The following is a 19129-nucleotide window of genomic DNA, read 5'->3' as shown; positions in this document are numbered from 1 at the left end:
TTCATGTATGCAGTAGTAGCACACAAGGAAATAATATGTCTTGGAAGCGTATATTTCATTTCCTCTTCTCATATTAACGTCCTTGTTTTAGAATGAAGTGAGAAAATTAACGCGAAAAACTTAAGTTCCTGAGAAGCATATAAGTCATTTCCTCGTCTCATATCATAGCTTTTGTTTTAGTATGAGAAGAAAAAATAAACAGTTTACGGCTCTGAAACATAATATGACACCAGATTCTTATCGTAGGCGCTATCGGAAACGCAAAAAGCAGGGAGCTGTCCATTCTTTTGTCCTAAAGAGCTGCGACAAAGCAAAGCTTGACCGATTATCAGATAATTGTCCACATGGGTTTTGTGGACGAGTATACTTTTAGTAGCCGCGCGGGATTAGCCGAGCGGTCAGGGGCGCTGCAGTCATGAGCTGCGTGGCTGATCCCGGCGGAGGTTCGAGTCCTCCCTCGGGCATGGGTGTGTTTGTTTGTCCTTAGGATGATTTAGGTTAAGTAGTGTGTAAGCTTAGGTACTGATGACCTTAGCAGTTAAGTCCCATACGATTTCACACACATTTGAACATTTGAACATTAGTTCTGCTCCTGTAAATAAACTGTTATCTCGTTAGTTCACATATTTATATTGGAATAACGTATTTGTAATAAGCACATCGGATTATTATTTTCCACAGTGTTTAAGAATTCAGGTCCTGTCATAGATAAGTGATCTATATTCAACAGTCCGATAAAGAATGTGGTTTACACAGTCTATCATATGATGACAGTCGTGGTCGGATATCCACATTAAGACTACCTGGCTGAATCCGATTAGAACGATCTGGTATCGAAATGAAATTACAGAAATCGGATAATTTGAACGTCTGTATTTCAACAATGCTTCGCACATAAATTCCTATGATGGAGTAACAGGTAGCAACTGTCTAAGAAAAAGTGAGAAATATGTCTACTAGTAGCAATGTAACGTAATTATAAACCACATTTATGTGATGGAAATACTGAATCGAACAATACACATCTATTTCAGTGGTGGGAAGATACACCATATGGGATTTGCTGAGACATAATGACAATAATAATAATAATAATAATAATAATAATAATAATAATAATAATCGCGTGTGGCGGATAGTGGAAACCCTCCCCCATATGGGTGGTACCGAGGAAATCAAATACTAGGGGTGAACCAAATACTAACACAATCCTGAACGGCTACTCAATCCGTTGAACGCAAAATCCAGACACGTCTGAGTGAAAATCACCGTTACTCTGGTCACCGTGTTAGCTCAATGAGCTTGGCTGAAAATATTTGCTTTCAAAGGCTTCAACACCCTCTGGTCCTGTCCGGTCCTGGTATCACCCAAGCACAACCAATGAAACACAAGCAAACGTAAACTATGCAAGCAAAGTCAACTTTATCCCAGGTGGTACACAACCCGGCTGTCGACAGGCGGCAGTTGGATTTTCGGATTCTGGGGAGTCCAGGTTAGCACGACAGAGAATATCGAAGATCTCTGGTAAATTTCCCTACAAGCAAAAAACATGCATTTAAAAGTAAACATCGATACCTTGATCCAAACACGAAAACTAAATAATCTCACAAAAGAAATGGACCGACAAAAAATTCTCATCCTTGCACTTCAAGAACCACGACTAACTGACAATGAAACCGTGCATTAGGGAAACCATTGCATCTTCAAGAGCAGAATACAACAAAAGGTAACGAAAGGCGTACCAATCTTTGGCGTTGCATTTCTCGAACACCGATCTTTCAACTCTGTCAAAGAAATCACACCGATCGACAATCAAAAGGTTCCAATGGCTCTGAGCACTATGGAACTTAACAGTGGAGGTCATCAGTCTCCTAGAACTTAGAACTACTTATACCTAGCTAATCTAAGGACATCACACAAATTCATGCCCAAGGCTGGATTCGAACCTGCGACCGTAGCAGTCGCGCGGTTCCGGACTGAAGAGCCAAGAACCGCTCGGCCACCGCGGCTGGCCCGTCAACAAGCGACTTATGACTATGGTCATTCAGAGCCCCAGTAAAACATATACACTCATCAATGCACGTGTCCCCACCAACATCGACGGCCGGAGTGTTCGAGAGGTTCTAGGCGCTACAGTCTGGAACCGCGCGACCGCTACGGTCGCAGGTTCGCATCCTGCCTCGGGCATGGATGTGTGCGATGTCCTTAGGTTAGTTAGGTTTAACTAGTTCTAAGTTCTAGGGGACTGATGACCACAGCAGTTAAGTCCCATAGTGCTCAGAGCCATTTGAACCATTTGAACCCACCAACATCGAAAATAAGAAAAACACCGACAATGTTGAAACATTCTGGAACACACTCGAAAATACCATGAGCAAAATTCACCAAGATGACGTGAAAATACTAATGGGAGACTTCAACTCTATTTGGGACAGAAAAAACGTGTAGAAAAATCATTGGTACAAATTCAACACACCGAAACGCTTAGACTAACGTCACACGTCTGACTGACATTTGCCAATTGAACCACAAAAGGATGTCTTCCCGCTTTAAGAAAAAACCAGTCCCCAGGTAACATGCTTAGTAACCAGGTGCAAGCTGCTTTTGTTCGCCTTTCGAGACTTGCTGAAAGCCAGATTTTTAATTCTTTTGTAGCACAGCTACAAGCAGGCAGATAAAAACTTAATAAGGGAATCGTAAGACAACGCTCGAGCAAAATTCTTCTTGCTACTTTCAGTAACTCTTAGTGTCAGAGTGAAAACCTTACGGTACTGCCAGATTCATAATGCCACTTTTGTTTTCTGCCGACATTTTTTTGTTGTTGTGAATACATAATTTTATCTATGGAAAGCCCCATTTTCATAACACTTACGAATGGTACAGGAAATGAAATAAATACAGATCTTTTCTAAGTGTAAAGTCTGTAATATCCTACTAATTCGTGTTAAAATAAGCCCAATTGTCTCACAGAAACTTAATGCTTTATTAAGATAGACTGCCGTCGTGATGTTTCTGTATTAAGCTGACTTTAGTTTGTATTAGTACAGTGAATATTTTAATTGCATTTTCCATTAGTTTACTAAACGCAACAGTAATTATCAAAGAGAAATTAATTAGCAGCAGAATTTTCTTTCACGATATGACAATGCTAAAGTTGTTTACAAATTCTACGCCTGTAGAAACCTACTTGTTCTAACGATGTCAATAAACAAGAGTAGTTTTAAAAGTATTTTCGTCTAGAAATGAATTGCCTTGACGGTTGATCGATCTAGAGTGGGAAAGGTAAAATTTTACAAATATATGACGAGAGGGACAAGTGCTTGAGAGAGGACTTCCCTATCAATACAAATGTGCCTGAGAGACGACTTTCCTATCAATCTCCTGGATAGTTTTGTTTCTCAAATCAACATAGTGCGTTATCATGCAGTAGCACAGGTGATGTAGTTTTGTTGCTCGATTTTCTTACACTGTGACCGAAAGGTGTCTCAGTTGTTGGCAACAAATTCCAGCTGTGTTGCACACACCCTGGGGGCAGAATTCGTAGCCCAAAACACACTTTTGGATTTATCAGATGTAAAATAATATGTTCACGCAACTCTTTCCTCGAGTTTACGTCTTTTGGTGGGGCTCAGCCTTTCATTTCTTCTTAGGAAGTTAACGATAAAGGCATCATAACACGTCACCAGTAACAGTACTGCATAGGAATGCTCGATGAGTGACCTGATGACGTTCAATAATAGTTACTCTGTTGATTTTTGTTGTTTCGAATTAGAGCATGCAGTACTCCTACACCAGACTTCTGAACATTGCCTGTTGAATGCAAATTCAAGTGGTTCATAATTATTTTAGTAAATTCACTCGATATTTTTATGTCCTTTAAATTACATTTGCTACATGATTCGCATTGAAGACGTAGGAAATGTATGTTATTTGGTCCGGGAAGCACGTTCCAACAGAAACTGATGCTTACATTGACATTTATGTTGCGAATTAGTCGTCTTATCCATCACATGGATAACGAGGATGCTCCGTTTTGCTACAGTTGTTTCATAGCTAACAAGGGAACCTTCCCATCGCACCCTCCTCAGATTTAGTTATAAGTTGACACAGTGGATAGGCCTTGAAAACTGAACACAGATCATTCGAAAAACAGGAAGAAGTTGTGTGGACCCATGAAAAAAATATTCAAACCAAACAAACTGAGTAGTCCGTGTGCATGATAAGCAACATCAAGGATAGCTTGAGCACGGGAGCGCAGTGGTCGCGTGGTTAGCGTGATGAGCTGCAGAACGAGAGGTCGTTGGTTTAAGGCTTCCCTCGGGTTAGTTGTTTGATTTTTTTTATTTTCAGACAATCATCACCACACGTACTGTTATTCAACAAATGTAGGAAATAATCATACAAATGTTCGACAATCGTTCGATCCCTTAAGGAACTTTCCGATGCCTTACAGTTCGGAAAATATTCATTGACATTGTTATTGGAGTCACGAGCTATATTTGCTGGATTCATATTGCCCACGCAATGCATCGCACGTATTTAATGCACTCTCGTCCAAAGTAGCGAACAGTTAACTGCCAGCCAGGGAGCCTCATTAGCAGGAATACTCTCTCTTCCGTGCGCTATAGTCGACTGACGTCATGTCTTTCGATGTTTTTTAGGTGTAGCGTCATCATACTACGGCGCGGTTACCTCGCATCGGACGGACGGACGGACAGATAATAATTGTCTGAAAATAAAAATTAAACTTTTCACTCCTGGGAAAATTTGACGGAAGGACCTCTCGTTCCGCAGCTGCGTGCGCTAACCACGGGATCACGGCGCTCCTGAGCTCACCCTATCCTTGATGTTGCCTATCTTGCGCATGGACTACTCAGTTTGTATATTTTGCTTATTTTTTTCATACTTCCACACAACTTCTTCCTGTTTTCTCGATTGATCTGTGTTCAGTTTTTCAAGGCCTATCCCCTGTATCAACTTATAACTAAATCTGAGGGCGGTGCGATGGGGATGTTCCCTTGTTAGTGGTATTGTGTGTTGGTGGCGTTGCCAGTTTACATACTGTGCATGTAACTCACAATAAATGCGTTGGATGCCTCCTGTGATCAGTTTACTTGAAAAACGTTTGTTGTCATCGTAATTTATGTAACTGGCTCTCCGACTTCCAATTTGACAATTTGTGGAAAAATTGTTTACCTCGTTAGTCCTAGTTTCAAACATTGTCTGTCTGACGGAAAACGTAGGCATGAAGGGGTCTGTAAAAAGCAATTAATCGCTATTATAGCAAACTTTTGAATTCACATGATACTTGAATTCTCTATATTGATTCTGAGAGTTTTCTTATTTCTCTTGTTATTTACTGTCTCAATGTCATCCGTGAAAATAAAATTAAAGGCAGTTGGATTAGGTTCCTGATCTATAAACTGTGATTTAATATTCTGCGCTGCTAAATAAATTTTGAAGGTTGTATTCTTTACGTAAAACAGAGTATCGGTGTCAGTCCTAGGATTGACGATAAACTTCAGAAATACAATTACGGAAAAGTGACATATCGATTATGGCTCCTCACCATCAACAATAGTTGTTACCCATAGTTTCATATTTGCTATTTTATCGTCGTTACCCTTTAGAGACCAACCTGATCATTCCACAATGCCATTTTTGACTCGCTTCTTAATATGTCCTATAACTACAGATTTGTCGAAAATATTAACTGTTAAATACGCTTTCCACAAATTAGAAACTTCCAGTTATTCTTCATATCTTGAAACTTACTACCGTTGACTTTCACTGGAGAAAAGATACATAATAATAAAATGAAATCAAAGATTAGAATGTCAAATCATAGTGTGAATGGTTAAAATGAAATGAACTAAAAATCATCTCCTTGTCTAAAAGACGTTATTCTTCCAGAGAACTTCGGCACCTCAAAATTTTTTACACCTCTGATGTTCAGCCACATGTGGACAAATAGCGGGTCCCATGATGCAGCACTGTTTAGCCGTCACAAAATGAAGCCTCAAAAATCAGTCCACATTCCATTTACTGCGTTTCCTTGAAATTATATAAAATATACGTCTGTAAGTAAAAAAAAAAAGACGAAGAAGAAAGAAACAAAGCTTGAAACAGCTGATTGGTGAAGCCTCCTTTGGCTTCCACAACAGCTCGAAGTCTGTTGGGCATTGAGCCCACAACTCGAGCCACATAACTAGGAGATTCAAGTAACTCATTCCAAGCGTCATGAATCACATCAGAAAGCTGTCGGCGAGTCGACGGTGACTGCCCTTTTCTCGTATTACTCTGACCATTTCTGCCCAGATATTCTCAATGGGATTCGTGTCAGCTCCTTTAGGTGGCCATTCCGTTACAGTAATATTACTATGGTCGTCGACCCGCCTCTTAACCACACGTGCCATATGAATAGACGAGCGATCTTGTTGGAACATGATCTGATCATCGCCAAATCTTGCTGCCACAGCAGGCAACATCACGTTCTCCAGAATTGATATGTAATTGCGCGCATCGAATCTTCCTTCCACTTCCCACAGGAGCCCACACCCTTCGGCCGATATCCACGCCCATACCGTTACCGACTACAAATGGCTCTGAGCACTGTGGGACTTAACATCTGTGGTCATCAGTCCCCTAGAACGTAGAACTACTTAAACCTAACTAACCTAAGGACATCACACACATCCATGCGCGAGGCAGGATTCGAACCTGCGACCGTAGCGGTCACGCGGTTCCAGACTGAAGCGCCTCGAACCGCACGGCCACACCGGCCGGCACCGACAACCTGCCACTCCTTCGGCAACTGTAAATATATTTTCGATTATACCTAGCACATTTAGGCCGGTAAACTAGTACTTTTCCGGATGATGCCGTAGAGAAAACTTTTTGGTGCGTGAAAATCACTCGCCTCCAAAACTGGAGAGGTTTGTCGCCATTTTCAGTAGCAAAAGCAAGGCAAGCTTCTCTTTGGGAAACAGTCAATGTCTCTTTCACAGCAGCGCTTCTTGCTCTCAGTCCACCTTCCCTTACACGAGGAGTGACGGCCTTACTGCTAACATTGAGACCCAAAGTTTGCTGAATTTGTCGTGCGTTGACAAATGGGTGGTTCTCACTGAAACGGCGTATCTGCTGATCCTGAGCTGCTGTTGTTTTGCGGCGACGGCCATGAGGCCTCCCATTCAAGTTACCACTCTCTTCCTTTCGTCTGATCCACCTGGCTACCGTCGACTTGTGAAGACCCATAGTTCTTGCTATGTCGGCATTTGAAGATCCCTCTGCATGGAGTTCTATTATAGCGCCCTTGTCTGCCTCAGCCAGATGGGCCATTTAGCGTTGACTGAATGATTCGTCGCGGTTAATATTGGCTGCGGAAACAGCGCTGGCAGGAAACAGACTGCCTCCTCCACGATGGCAGCCACAACGCAGTGGCCAAGTATGTGTAACACGGAAATCGATGGCATAAAAGAGAGATCGCAAGCCCATACCCGTGTCATTACATAGTGGAGCAACTTAAAATCTCTAATTTTTCTCAGAAGGGACTGGTCCACTCTTGTCATGTCTTATCCTGATAAATATTACATGAAATGAAATGTTTACGTTTTGCATATGCGGCAGGCCTGACGCAAGAAACATTTCTGAAATATCTGAGGCAACCTGAAGAACACTTCATGAATTTTATCTGTAGAGGGTTGCCTTATAAGAAGGAAAACGTGTTTATCCCCGCTCGCCGTGTTTCCAGGTGGCGCAGTTTACTCGGAGGCATACATAATTCTCGCCGGGCGTAAGAAGCGACTCGACGAGCGAGGGGAACTCGCCAAGTGTCATAGGCTGATTGTCCCGAAACTTTGCTCACAAGGGGAGGCCGCCAAATGTGAAATTCAGATTCGATTCATACTGCGCATAATAAAAGCTCATGGCCAGAGGTGTAATGTGGCAAAGCACCAAGATGCACTTCTCAGCTGTTGTCGAGAAAATCGACAGTTAGAAGAAACCGTTGCGGTGAAATACTCTCTACGATTAATAATTTTCTACAGCGTCGTGGCGCAGCGGTAAGCGCTCGAGTTCGTAATCCGAAGGTCGCCGGATCGAATCTCACGCCATGCAACATTTTTTTATTATTATTATTTTTTTGTAATTCAAATATATATATATATATATAAAAACTATTAATGAATTGCTTATGCATGTTGGTGAAGGCGGATCGCTCTCCAATTGTACCGCCTCCATTTTACCGTTTGTTTAACAGGGTGTACCAAAGCTCTCACGTCCGCACTGATTTTCGACGGTGTTATAAGTTGTGCTAGGGACCGCATCTACCTTCTTTCGAAGTTAGCAGGCAACTACGCTGTTATGCGGCGGCTCGTTTCGGCCCATTCAACATCTGTCCTTCAAGTGTAACGAGCGATTAACGGAGTTTATATTTCATACCTGCCACAGCAAATTTGTGTTCGTGGGGTTTCTATTCTAATTCGAACGTTTGACTTACGCTATACGTATTCGTTTCGGAATATCGTTTCTACGTCTTCCGCTAACTATACGTGGTGAACATTATGAAGACAATTGATAACATTTGTGAAATACAAATTTGTTTGCGGAAAACATAATGATGTTCGAAGTCGCCAGTTTTTCCACGACAAACGACTTTCAACAACTTATTATATGCATAATTGTTGCAACCTGTTGCCGGGAATTATATATATATATATATATATATATATATATATATATATATATATATATGTGTGTGTGTGTGTGTGTGTTTATACACACATTTGAATTACAAAAAACAAATACTAAAAAAAAAAAAGTTGCATGGAGCGAGATTCGATCCGCCGATCTTCGGATTACGAACTCGAGCGCTTACCGCTGCGCCACGACGCTGTAGAAAATTATGAATCGTAGAGAGTATTTCACCGCAGCGGTTTCTTCTAACTGTCGATTTTCTCGACAACGGCTGAGAAGTGCATCTTGGTGCTTTGCCACATTACACCTCTGGCCATGAGCTTTTATTATGCGCAGTATGAATCGAATCTGAATTTCACAATTGGCGGCCTCCCCTTGTCAGTGAAGGAGAGGACAAAATAAGCGAACTTGTGTTTCGGCTTATCTGCAGACACTCGACCGTTTCCGAGAAAACGACGGCCAAAGTTATCAACGCGCTGTTGCTCTAGTGTAGATACCTTCTGCAGCCGAGAACGCAATTGAAGCGGTGGCTCAGTGGCTACCGTCGTTCCTTCTTAGCATTGATTCCCGTGTTCGAGACCATATTGGGTTTTTTAATTATTTTATTTTCCTGCCTATCAGAATTATCTTCGAATGTTTTTTTTCTAATTTATGTTGAAATAATGTTGTCATTACTCGACAATTAACTTTATGTGTAATTAATGAATTAAAAAAATAATAAACGAATGAGACAAGCTGATATAAAATCATCTCGTCTGCCTCATGTATCGTTATATCCAAATGGTTTATCAATGTTAATCTACATTTAGATCCGATAATGGCACCTTTAGTGTGTTGAAACCGGTTATCCAGTAGACAGTATTTAAGCGATCTTGGCTTCTGAATTATTTCTACAACAGAGTGATCGCCCCACTACGCACTGTGTGTTCCCTTTTTAACTTATTTCTTTACACAGTAAATTAACTGACGAATAACGACAACAGTGTTTCATCATAAATTGGAATAAACATTCGTAGATAATTCAGAGAGTGAGGGGGGAAAAAAGGAAAAACCGGGTTTCGAACTCGCAGCGCAAAGTTCCGAAGTCGCTATGGTAGCCGCAGAGCCACCGCTTCAGTTGAATCCTTAACCGCTAAGCGGTATCTACACTATAGCAACAACGCATTGAACACTTTGGCCGTCGTTTTCTCAGAAGCGGTAGAGTTTAAGCTTATTTTGTCCCCTCTTTCAATGAGCGTAGTTAAAAGCAAGATCGGGGTCTGACACTTGGCGTGCCCCCTCGTAAATTGCGTGCGTTGGGATTCAGTAGACAGAATGCGTCCACTTTCCTCGACTACTCATTGACATGTTTGGAAACTTTCTTTGTTGTAGTTGCACTTTGCATTATGAGGGCTGGTTTTCCTGATGAGGATCTACTTATGGACTTTGCTCCTAATTTACGTTACTGTGTAGTAGACCTACTGCAACTACTTAAACCGGAAACGTTTGTTTGTTTGGATACTCCGCTTCTTAGTTGCTACATTTTGCTAAAATATTTTCCTTTTTTTCAAAACGGCAAGTTAAGATGACCACTGCAACATGGTAAGATCAGTAACGATTTAATACTTTGAAACAGTTATGTGTGGTGTACGAGGAGTCTACTGTTGTTGACTGAGGAATACATTAAACACGAAAGCTGCGTCCAATAACAATAATTAACTTTCGGTTACATGACAAAACACAAGTCGAAGCACTGTCAGTTCATCTCAGTACCCAGTAAAACTTAAACTGGAAAGATCGAAAACATACTTTTGTGGGGAAGGCAAACGAATGACTGCGTTTTATTGGCCGCACACTAAGAATACGCAACAGGCCAACTGAAAACACTGCCTACACTACGTTTGTCCGTCCACTGCTATAATATCCTTGACAGACGTGATTGACTGTGCACGCAAAAACGTCCAAGGAACGGTAGCACGCTTTGTAATGTCACGAAATAGGGGAGAGAGGATCCCAGATTTGATAATCGAGTTGGGGTAACATTCATGAAAACATATGCGTTTTTCGTTACCACGAGATCTTTTCACGAAATTTCAATCACCACCATATGTTCTGAATGCCAAAACATTATTTCCTAGGGTACTTACACAAGAAGAAACCATAGTAATAATGTAATTCAAGGCTCGCAAGAAAAGATTTAAGTAGTCCCTTTTCCCGCACGCTGTTAATGAGTGGGACGGTAGAGAAATAATCCGAACCTTCTGCCAGGCACGTAAGTCCGGATTGCAAAGAAATCCTGTTGATGTAGTCATGTAGATGTAACAACGAAATTATGTTGTAATTACGACATGTGACTTTCACTTGATCTGAACATCGAAGTTGTTTACTGTTTATTTACTTTTTGTTCATTAATTTCAGCCATATACGAACACCTAGGCGCGTTAAAGTGATATTGAAATAAAGTGTCATGCATGGACCAATAACAATAAGTTCCCACCTACTTGTTATAGTACTGCATTATCTGCCAGCGTATTCAGAAGTGGATATCGCATACGAAGTTCCTAGGGTGTTTGTAATGGATATTGCAGACGACTTCGACAAAGTTTGAATGTAGCTTCGTAAAAGTTCCGTGATCAAACGATCTGAGTTGCTGGAGAATACAGTTTATCCTCACTAGACAGTATATATTATCATTATACATGAGGTGAGTAGGGTTTCGCCGCGTTGCGGTGGCCGAGCGGTTCCAGGCGCTTCAGTGACGAACCGCACGGCTGCTTCAGTCGCAGGTTGGAATTCTACCTCGGGCATAGATGTCTGTGATGCCCTTAGGCTAGCTAGGTTTAAGTAGTTCTAGGTCTAGGGGCTGATGACCTAAGCAGTTAGGTCGCATAGTTCTTGAAGCCATTTTTTGACCTTTCGCGTAAATTTTCTTTACATAAACCGTCGTATCTTTTGATTGCGTTGACATAGAAGCTCACTTTTTTACACCAGCAAGGGACCGGTTACAGCAAGAAGTGCGATACATTTCCGCTTATTATGTCCACCCGTTCTGGAGGTAAACGGGTTTTAAGGGTTGGGTAGACCGATAGACGGTCAAGAAAGTGAGACTAGTAGGGTTCCGTTTTTACCGGTTTGGGTGACGAAATCCTAACAACGAAAACACTGAAGATGAGGGCAGCATAAATAACACCCGCTACTCTTTATTCGAAATGTTCTAGTTGCTGTCGATACATAAGCATATTAGTCGTAGCTACGTTTTCGATCCAAATCACGTTTACAGGAATGCAAATAGAATGTATTTGCCTATACACGTGGTAATTCACATCCCAGTATTAATGCCACCGCGTTTTAGAAGTACGAACATTCTCATTGCTAGCTAGCTTAAGAAACACTTCTGCTAATGAACGTTTTCTGGCTGTGGCGAGTCTAGTGGAGAATTCGAAACAATGCAGAATACGTTTGGCAGCTATGTAGCCGTTTATTTCCTGGGGTGGTGCAGAATTATCCTACAAAATTTACTCTCTAATAACAGTAATTTGTTATTTCGATAATCATCCCGAATGATTGTCGCATAAGTGGTGACATAAAGGAAGAAAATTCATGTTTTTGAGTCCAGAAAGCTCTATGCAACAGAAACTGCAGATTTTTATTGCGAAATTGCCGGCTTGTTCATGTCTGGGGTAATAATAGAGGGCTGTTTGCCTAGGTTGTCTGCTAGCATAGTGAAAGGAAGGTCTGGTTTGTTTTCGGTTCTAATCTCTATGGAGGCAGGTAGAATATCAGTAAAGCAATTTTAAGAAATTCTCGCGCACCCAATACGATTTATCGCTACCTTTATTCTGTACTGGCGCTCTGTGGATGTCAATATGACACTCTTGTAGAATTTCATACATGATACTGCCTCCTTTTTCCGCTTCTGTCAATAATGGAATTGACTTAAGTGTGGCACTGAATGATGTTTAAGTGAATTTCGTTATGAATCTTCACGCATTGCTAAATTTGCACACTTTCATGGTAGGTCAGCAATGGTAATCCAGTATGACTGGTCTGAACGTTGACACAGACCGTTTCGCGGGCGAATGCGGATAATATTTTGCTAATTCGTAACGGTCTGGGGTTCTTTGTCTGTTATCTGGATAAGCTGAAATTCATTTTTATTCGTCCGTTTCATACAAATTAGCGTTTCTTCTTTCAGTTCTGTCTTATGTTTACGTGTTGTATTTAACACACTAATCAGCATTAATATAGTCTTACAAATTATGGAATACAGTCTAAAAAAGTTCAGATAGTTTGTCAATTTCACGCCTGCGCATAGTATGTTGGTAGCACTTCGTCGCCTTGCCTGTTATGCTGTGTAGCAGACTTTAAAGCCGTGCGGATCAGCATAACGAAAAGGCGAGGGGTCTCGCTCGTTTTGTCCACGACTGTACATCACATCTACCGATTTCCGTCCCATTCGGATAATTATTTCGTGGTGTGTCGTTCTTTTTCTGTTTTATGTCTTAGAGTGTATTTTTTAAAAATATAAGTTCATCTCCGTCTGCAAGCACAGATATAATTTCCGCCTCATATTAAAGTGTTACGCACGTTGTCAGCAGCCATTTGCCGTTGGCCACCACTGAAAGACGTTGAAACCATTCGGAATAGTTCATATGTCCATATGAAGTTTTTTTTTGTACAGAATCACCAGCACTGTCACCCCTCAAAGCACGTACCTTTCATCCTGACTCATCCTGTATTATAAACGCTTTGACATAAAGCATAACTTGTAGCAACTGATACATTATTGATTTGGCTGTGTACTGAACGAGTGTGCTGTAGAAGCGTGCCGCTGTGCATTTTCTACGAATTCCAAAATTGAGTATGTGAAAACTACTACCCCTATCAGTCGTAGTATGGTTACAATAGTATGTCTGTGGCGATGCAGTTTTCATAATGTTTTAAAGCGAACTTTCGGGACTACTTTTCTTCGTAGAACGTTGATGCACTAACCTAGTACCACAAGCTATGAGAATTGAATACTACAATTAATAGACATTGAAACATTTGAAAGAGTTTCCGTTGTCCGAAGCCGGTTATAGCACCAACAAATTAAGAGAAAACTCATAAGAAAAGGGATTGGTAGCGGTAGCATTAAAGGTGTAGGGTGAAGAGTATGACACAAATTTCGGAAGAAAATGGCACACACATTTCAGTATTTTCCCAGAGTAATTCTGGGACACGCAGGGCTGCCTATGGCCATGTGGGTAAAACACATTGCTGACAACTGGTCGTTACTTAAACATTTTTCCGATGCTTCTCTCGTTTTTGCAGGTAATTAATAATTAATGGTAAGGTGAGAGATGTGCTGACCTGGTCGTATGGATGAACGTGGAGTGAGCTAGATGCTGGGCTGGTTTGCAGTCTCCACCTCAAATAGTTCGTTACAGTTAAAAATTCGATAACACCCAGAACAAAGTTTTCAGGATTTACAGAGAACTCGCGCAGACGAATTCCCTCCCTTAGGTCAAATGACTACAGTGGCGACAGGAAAGGCATCCGGCCACAAAGTCAGAAAATAAAATAAATTTGCTAGGTCATTAAAACATTGTACCTCGTAGGACGGAATGAACGCTAGGCGTAAGAGTGAGAGAGACGAGGTGAGAGCAGGTTCTTTCTGTGGCTGCGCGTAGCTTAGCTCGCGTGCTTTGTTTGCTGCACAACCCCCAGCTCCGCTCCCCGATAAGCACACAGTAATCAGCGCCCGCCGTGCTTGAAATCAATGCAGCGCGCTTCCGCCAGCTCTTGCCGACTCAAATGACATACAGAGATTCTCGCACTTCTGTTTGTAATGGAATGCTCGCCGATTACCGGTTAACAGATAAGATAAAGGTCCTGCTCTGTTGAGTTATAATCCTCAGTATTTGTAACGGGAAAGGGCTGCTACACGCTCTGCTTCGAAGCACATTCTGCGGACTTCATCATCCGGAAGGACAAAATCTCGAACAAAGCAAAAGTAATTCTGGGGCATCTCTGCGCATTTTACGTGAAATTTACGAAAACTCTCACAAGAATTTTCTTCATTGTTGGCATTACAGGCATTACAGCCATAAATGAAGGTGACATTTTTCCATTTGGGCTCTTACATTGTAGTTAGACAAATATTTTCGGATCAGAAACTCATTTTCGACTGTTGTAAACCATGAGAACGTAGCACTTCATGTGTGGTTGCTGCCATTTTGATATCTGTGGCAGCCGGCCGTGGTGGCCAAGCGGTTAAAGGCGCTACAGTCTGGAACCGCGCGGCCGCTACGGTCGCAGGTTCGAATCCTGCCTCGGGCATGGATGTGTGTGATGTCCTTAGGTTAGTTAGGTTTAATTAGTTCTAAGTTCTAGGCGACTCATGACCGCAGAAGTTAAGTCGCATAGTGCTCAGAGCCATTTTTGATATCTGTGGCACCTTAATCTGTGGACACTCTCGAAAATGGCTTTCTCAGTCGAAAGTAGTTGTGTAACTAAGAAGCGGCATAAATGAAGAAGCCTAAATGGAAAAGTGTCACTTGCGTTCTATATATCAACATTAACGGGTCTCTAAGAGATATTAATTCAAATATCCAAAAATCTTTCTCAAAAAGAACATAATTTTTTACACTAATATCTACATCTACATGATTACTCTGCAATTCACATTTAAGTGCTTGGCAGAGGGTTCATCGAACCACAATCATACTATCTCTCTACTATTCCACTCCCGAACAGCGCGTGGGAAAAACGAACACCTAAACCTTTCTGTTCGATCTCTGATTTCTCTTATTTTGTTTTGATGATCATTCCATGTAGGTTGGGCTCAACAAAATATTTTCGCATTCGGAAGAGAAAGTTGGTGACTGAAATTTCGTAAATAGATCTCGCCGCGACGAAAAAAGTCTTTGCTTTAATGACTTCCATCCCAACGCGCGTAAATGCTTTGAAATGAAGCATTAATTGCTTTACAATCAATTATCCTTTGTATGTTGAAACTATTCTGACATTGGCTAACGTGCTTGTAAGGAAATAGAAACATCGTTTTCAAGTTGCAAAAATATATTTGCGCGTAACTGGATCCACACTGAAAAAAAGAAAAAGACGCTCAAGACAGCACAGAAAGTCCTTAAGCTCGTATAGGTCAAATACAAATAAATAATTATGGCTTACATAGAGGTCAAGTTTTAATCATTTAGTTCGGAAATGTTTTATCAGCAAATAAACAACGTTTCTTCCACAGTTCATTTCTGCATACACACAACTGTATTATTAGTTCCTACTCATATTCAGGTACATTTAAAATAATATTATATAAACTTTCGTATGTAGAGTCCTGCTACCATCAGTGCGTGGTGCCACAGTGGCAGTCTTCTTCTTTTCTGTTTCATTTATTGACGTTGTGTGTGGAAAGAACGATTAACTTTACGCTTCCGCATGTTACTAAAAACGTTTGATTCTACTGCGGTGACCTTTATGCGAAATGCATGTAGGGTATAGCAATAAGACGCTCTCTGACAAAATTACTCGTACATCACGCAGGAAATACGTAGATGAACTTAAACCTACAAGGTACTCACAGAACGTAAACGTCGGTGGCAAAAGTAACAAGCGTCCTGTTCAATTCCATGTTAACATCCCTCACACAGTATACCACCGTCACACGCCTCAGCTCCGCCCTATAGATAAACAGAATGCCTCCCCATAAGCGGCTTTACAACTTACTGCTACCCCTCCATAGACATATAGCGAAATGTGTCGCTACTCATCAGTTAAAGTGATAATTTTCCAAGCTTCCAGAGGCCAGTTTTTGCGCACATGCTAATTTCTACGCCCTCTGAAGTGCAATGAACAGGGGTAATTGTGTGCGGCTTAGCTTCTGGAGGTCTATTCCATAGCGGGAAGTTGGTTCTAGAGTGTATGACTGATTGCTGGTAGTTGTTATCCTTTATTGAACTGGCACCTGATTTATTAGACTGTAGCCCGTCTATCCGGTGTTACAATCTGCAACAATCGACGACGACCCCCGTCAGAAATTCTTTGTTGCCCATTGTAGTTGAATCTGATAGCGTAGTTTTCACCGAACTGAGATGGACGATACTAGTTTGACACAGTAGCACGTGAGAAGTCTATTATCTGCATAAATTCGGTGTTGGAATTTTACTTACATGGGTACTCACGATATGCCCCAAATCAAATGTGCTGATACTGCATGTCTTGTCCACTGTACGCTTGACTGCCACGATGATGGCCTGTAGAAAGTCTGACGGCGTCCGAATCGCGCTGAAGGCCGAACTATCACGCGGGAAGACGACTCTCTCTCCAAAATAGCAGTTATCAGTAACTCAGTTGCTCATGAGCGGATATATGAGTACAAATCACTGCAAGCTGGCGTTGGAGTTAATTTAGTTAGCGTTAAACGTTTCGCGAAAGATCACTTCGCTTCATCTCCGTGAAGTAGGCTATACCATCAATTATGGTGTCCGAACGCAAACGAGTATTCGGCCTGCGTGATTGTGTTTTCGTAGTATCAAAAATGGTTCAAATGGCTCTGAGCACTATGCGACTTAACAGCTGCGGTCATCAGTCCCCTAGAACTTAGAACTACTTAAACCTAACTAACCTAAGGACATCACACACATCCATGACCGAGGTAGGATTCGAACCTGCGACCGTAGCAGTCGCGCGGTTCCGGACTGCGCGCCTAGAACCGCGAGACCACTTTCGTAGTATCGTGAAACTGTCAAAGATGTGTAGCAAGTAGAATGTGATGGACCTCAAACTTCGCAGTGGACTACGAACTGTGCCGTAAGCATACTGCATCCGCATGATTAATATGGACCCTAAATTTCGAGTCAGCTTAATACGAACAATGGAACAACGCTACAGGTGTGCCAGTGCCTACCTCTGCCGCTCGCAAGTGTTTGATAATCTGTTGACGATCTGAACGTTTTCTTTTGCATAGGGTACCTTTGGCAACTAATAAGGACGTCTCGGGTTGCAGTCGCCTCATAAACGCCAATAGTGGAGTATCGAGTGACAAAATTCTGATTTTCTACGGGTCTTGTTTCAGTCTGAACTATATTCATGACAATACATGGAAGACTCTGAAGAAATAACTACCATCTTCCAGAGGGCATTATCTGACATCATATCCAACAAACACCTAGCGTGGTTATTTAAGGTGCAACTGTGTGATTTGTGCTAACACAGCGTTTCCGAATTACGGGCACATTCAACAGCGACCTCTACACTATTAATGGTTCTGAGCCAAAATTTGTATCATCATTTCAACACAGTTTTGGAATTGTGTTCCAACAAAACAATTTTCAGCTGCATATCTCGAAGTATATTGAATATTTCCATGGGTGCCTACTCATCGTGTAAAAAACCCAACTGAAAAAGTTTGTAAGCTCTTTGATTATCGAGAAATTCGTTTAACAGTAAAGAAAAGTGAATTTGATGTATGATAAAAACAATGTCAGTAAAAAAGGTTAAATTTTAATCGTCTTTGATTCAATACCACTACACAGGGTGATTCAGTTGAACCTATCTATGCGTTTTACGCAACCCTCAGTACCCTCAAAAATGACGCGTAAGATTTTCATATTCTTTCGCTCGCTACACGCAAACTATTAGTCTTACAGAAAAAATGAACAGGACTTTTTTGAGGAAATTTAATGTAGTTAAATTTTGTAGTGGGATATGTTTTCGCTGGAGGGCACGGTTTTCAAGTAAATCGAGAAAAACGCGTCTGAAGGTCACTTTTGTAGGTTTTACTTGAATATTTCGAAAATTATGGACTGTGGTGAAAACTTATCCCAATACAAAATTTAACTACATTAGATTTCCTACGGAAAGGTCCTGTTCATTTTTTCCTGCGGGACTAATAGTTTGCGGTTAGTGAGAAGAGAATATGAAAATCTCATGCATGGATTTGAAGGGATTGCGTGTTGCATAAACCACGAGGTTGAGTGGCAAATGAGTGTATATAGAGCTACTTATATGATGTCATAATAGCATACAGTGTTAAGGACATTTTTTTCTGCTAAACACCATACAAGAAGAGCGACTACATATATTCAGATAGGAGAACATTAAAGAGAAATTATATTTAATAAGATCATTACTGCTCCAAAACGATCACAGATGCTACAAATGGGGCAACACGATCACTAAAACTGTTTTTAATGTCATCAGCCATTATATGAATTCGCAAACAACTGTTCGTCTCCATAAACTTATTTGTTCGAACTCATTTTTTATCGGGACATAGTACATCTGAAATGTCTGAGAGGTACGCCTCTACTAATTAGCCTTCAGCAGAAGGCTTTAATGATTTCGAAATTTTTAGTCACTAGAAAACAGCCGAGTTTTCGCACTGTGTCCTAGGATTGCCAAACATACACTGTCCAACTGGAAATCAATATTTTACTTTTGTATTTCCCCAGTTCCA

At 41.2% G+C, this 19129-nt stretch overlaps 1 protein-coding gene across 1 annotated transcript in view; it reads right to left on the bottom strand.

Moving 5' to 3' along the window:
* LOC126249375 (protein tyrosine phosphatase domain-containing protein 1-like) overlaps positions 1-16969 on the bottom strand; it is a 396740-nt gene extending 379771 nt beyond the window's left edge. Inside the window, exon 1 of the mRNA XM_049951029.1 lies at positions 16842-16969. Coding sequence (XP_049806986.1) covers positions 16842-16843 — 2 coding nt within the window. The 5' untranslated portion in view covers positions 16844-16969. The remainder of the gene's footprint in view (positions 1-16841) is intronic.
* Positions 16970-19129: the final 2160 nt, after the last annotated feature.

Source organism: Schistocerca nitens, chromosome 3, assembly GCF_023898315.1.
Source record: "Schistocerca nitens isolate TAMUIC-IGC-003100 chromosome 3, iqSchNite1.1, whole genome shotgun sequence".
NCBI classification, from domain to species: Eukaryota; Metazoa; Arthropoda; class Insecta; order Orthoptera; family Acrididae; genus Schistocerca; species Schistocerca nitens.
Note: the sequence above shows the minus strand (reverse complement) of the source record. Positions and strands in the feature narration are given on the sequence as shown.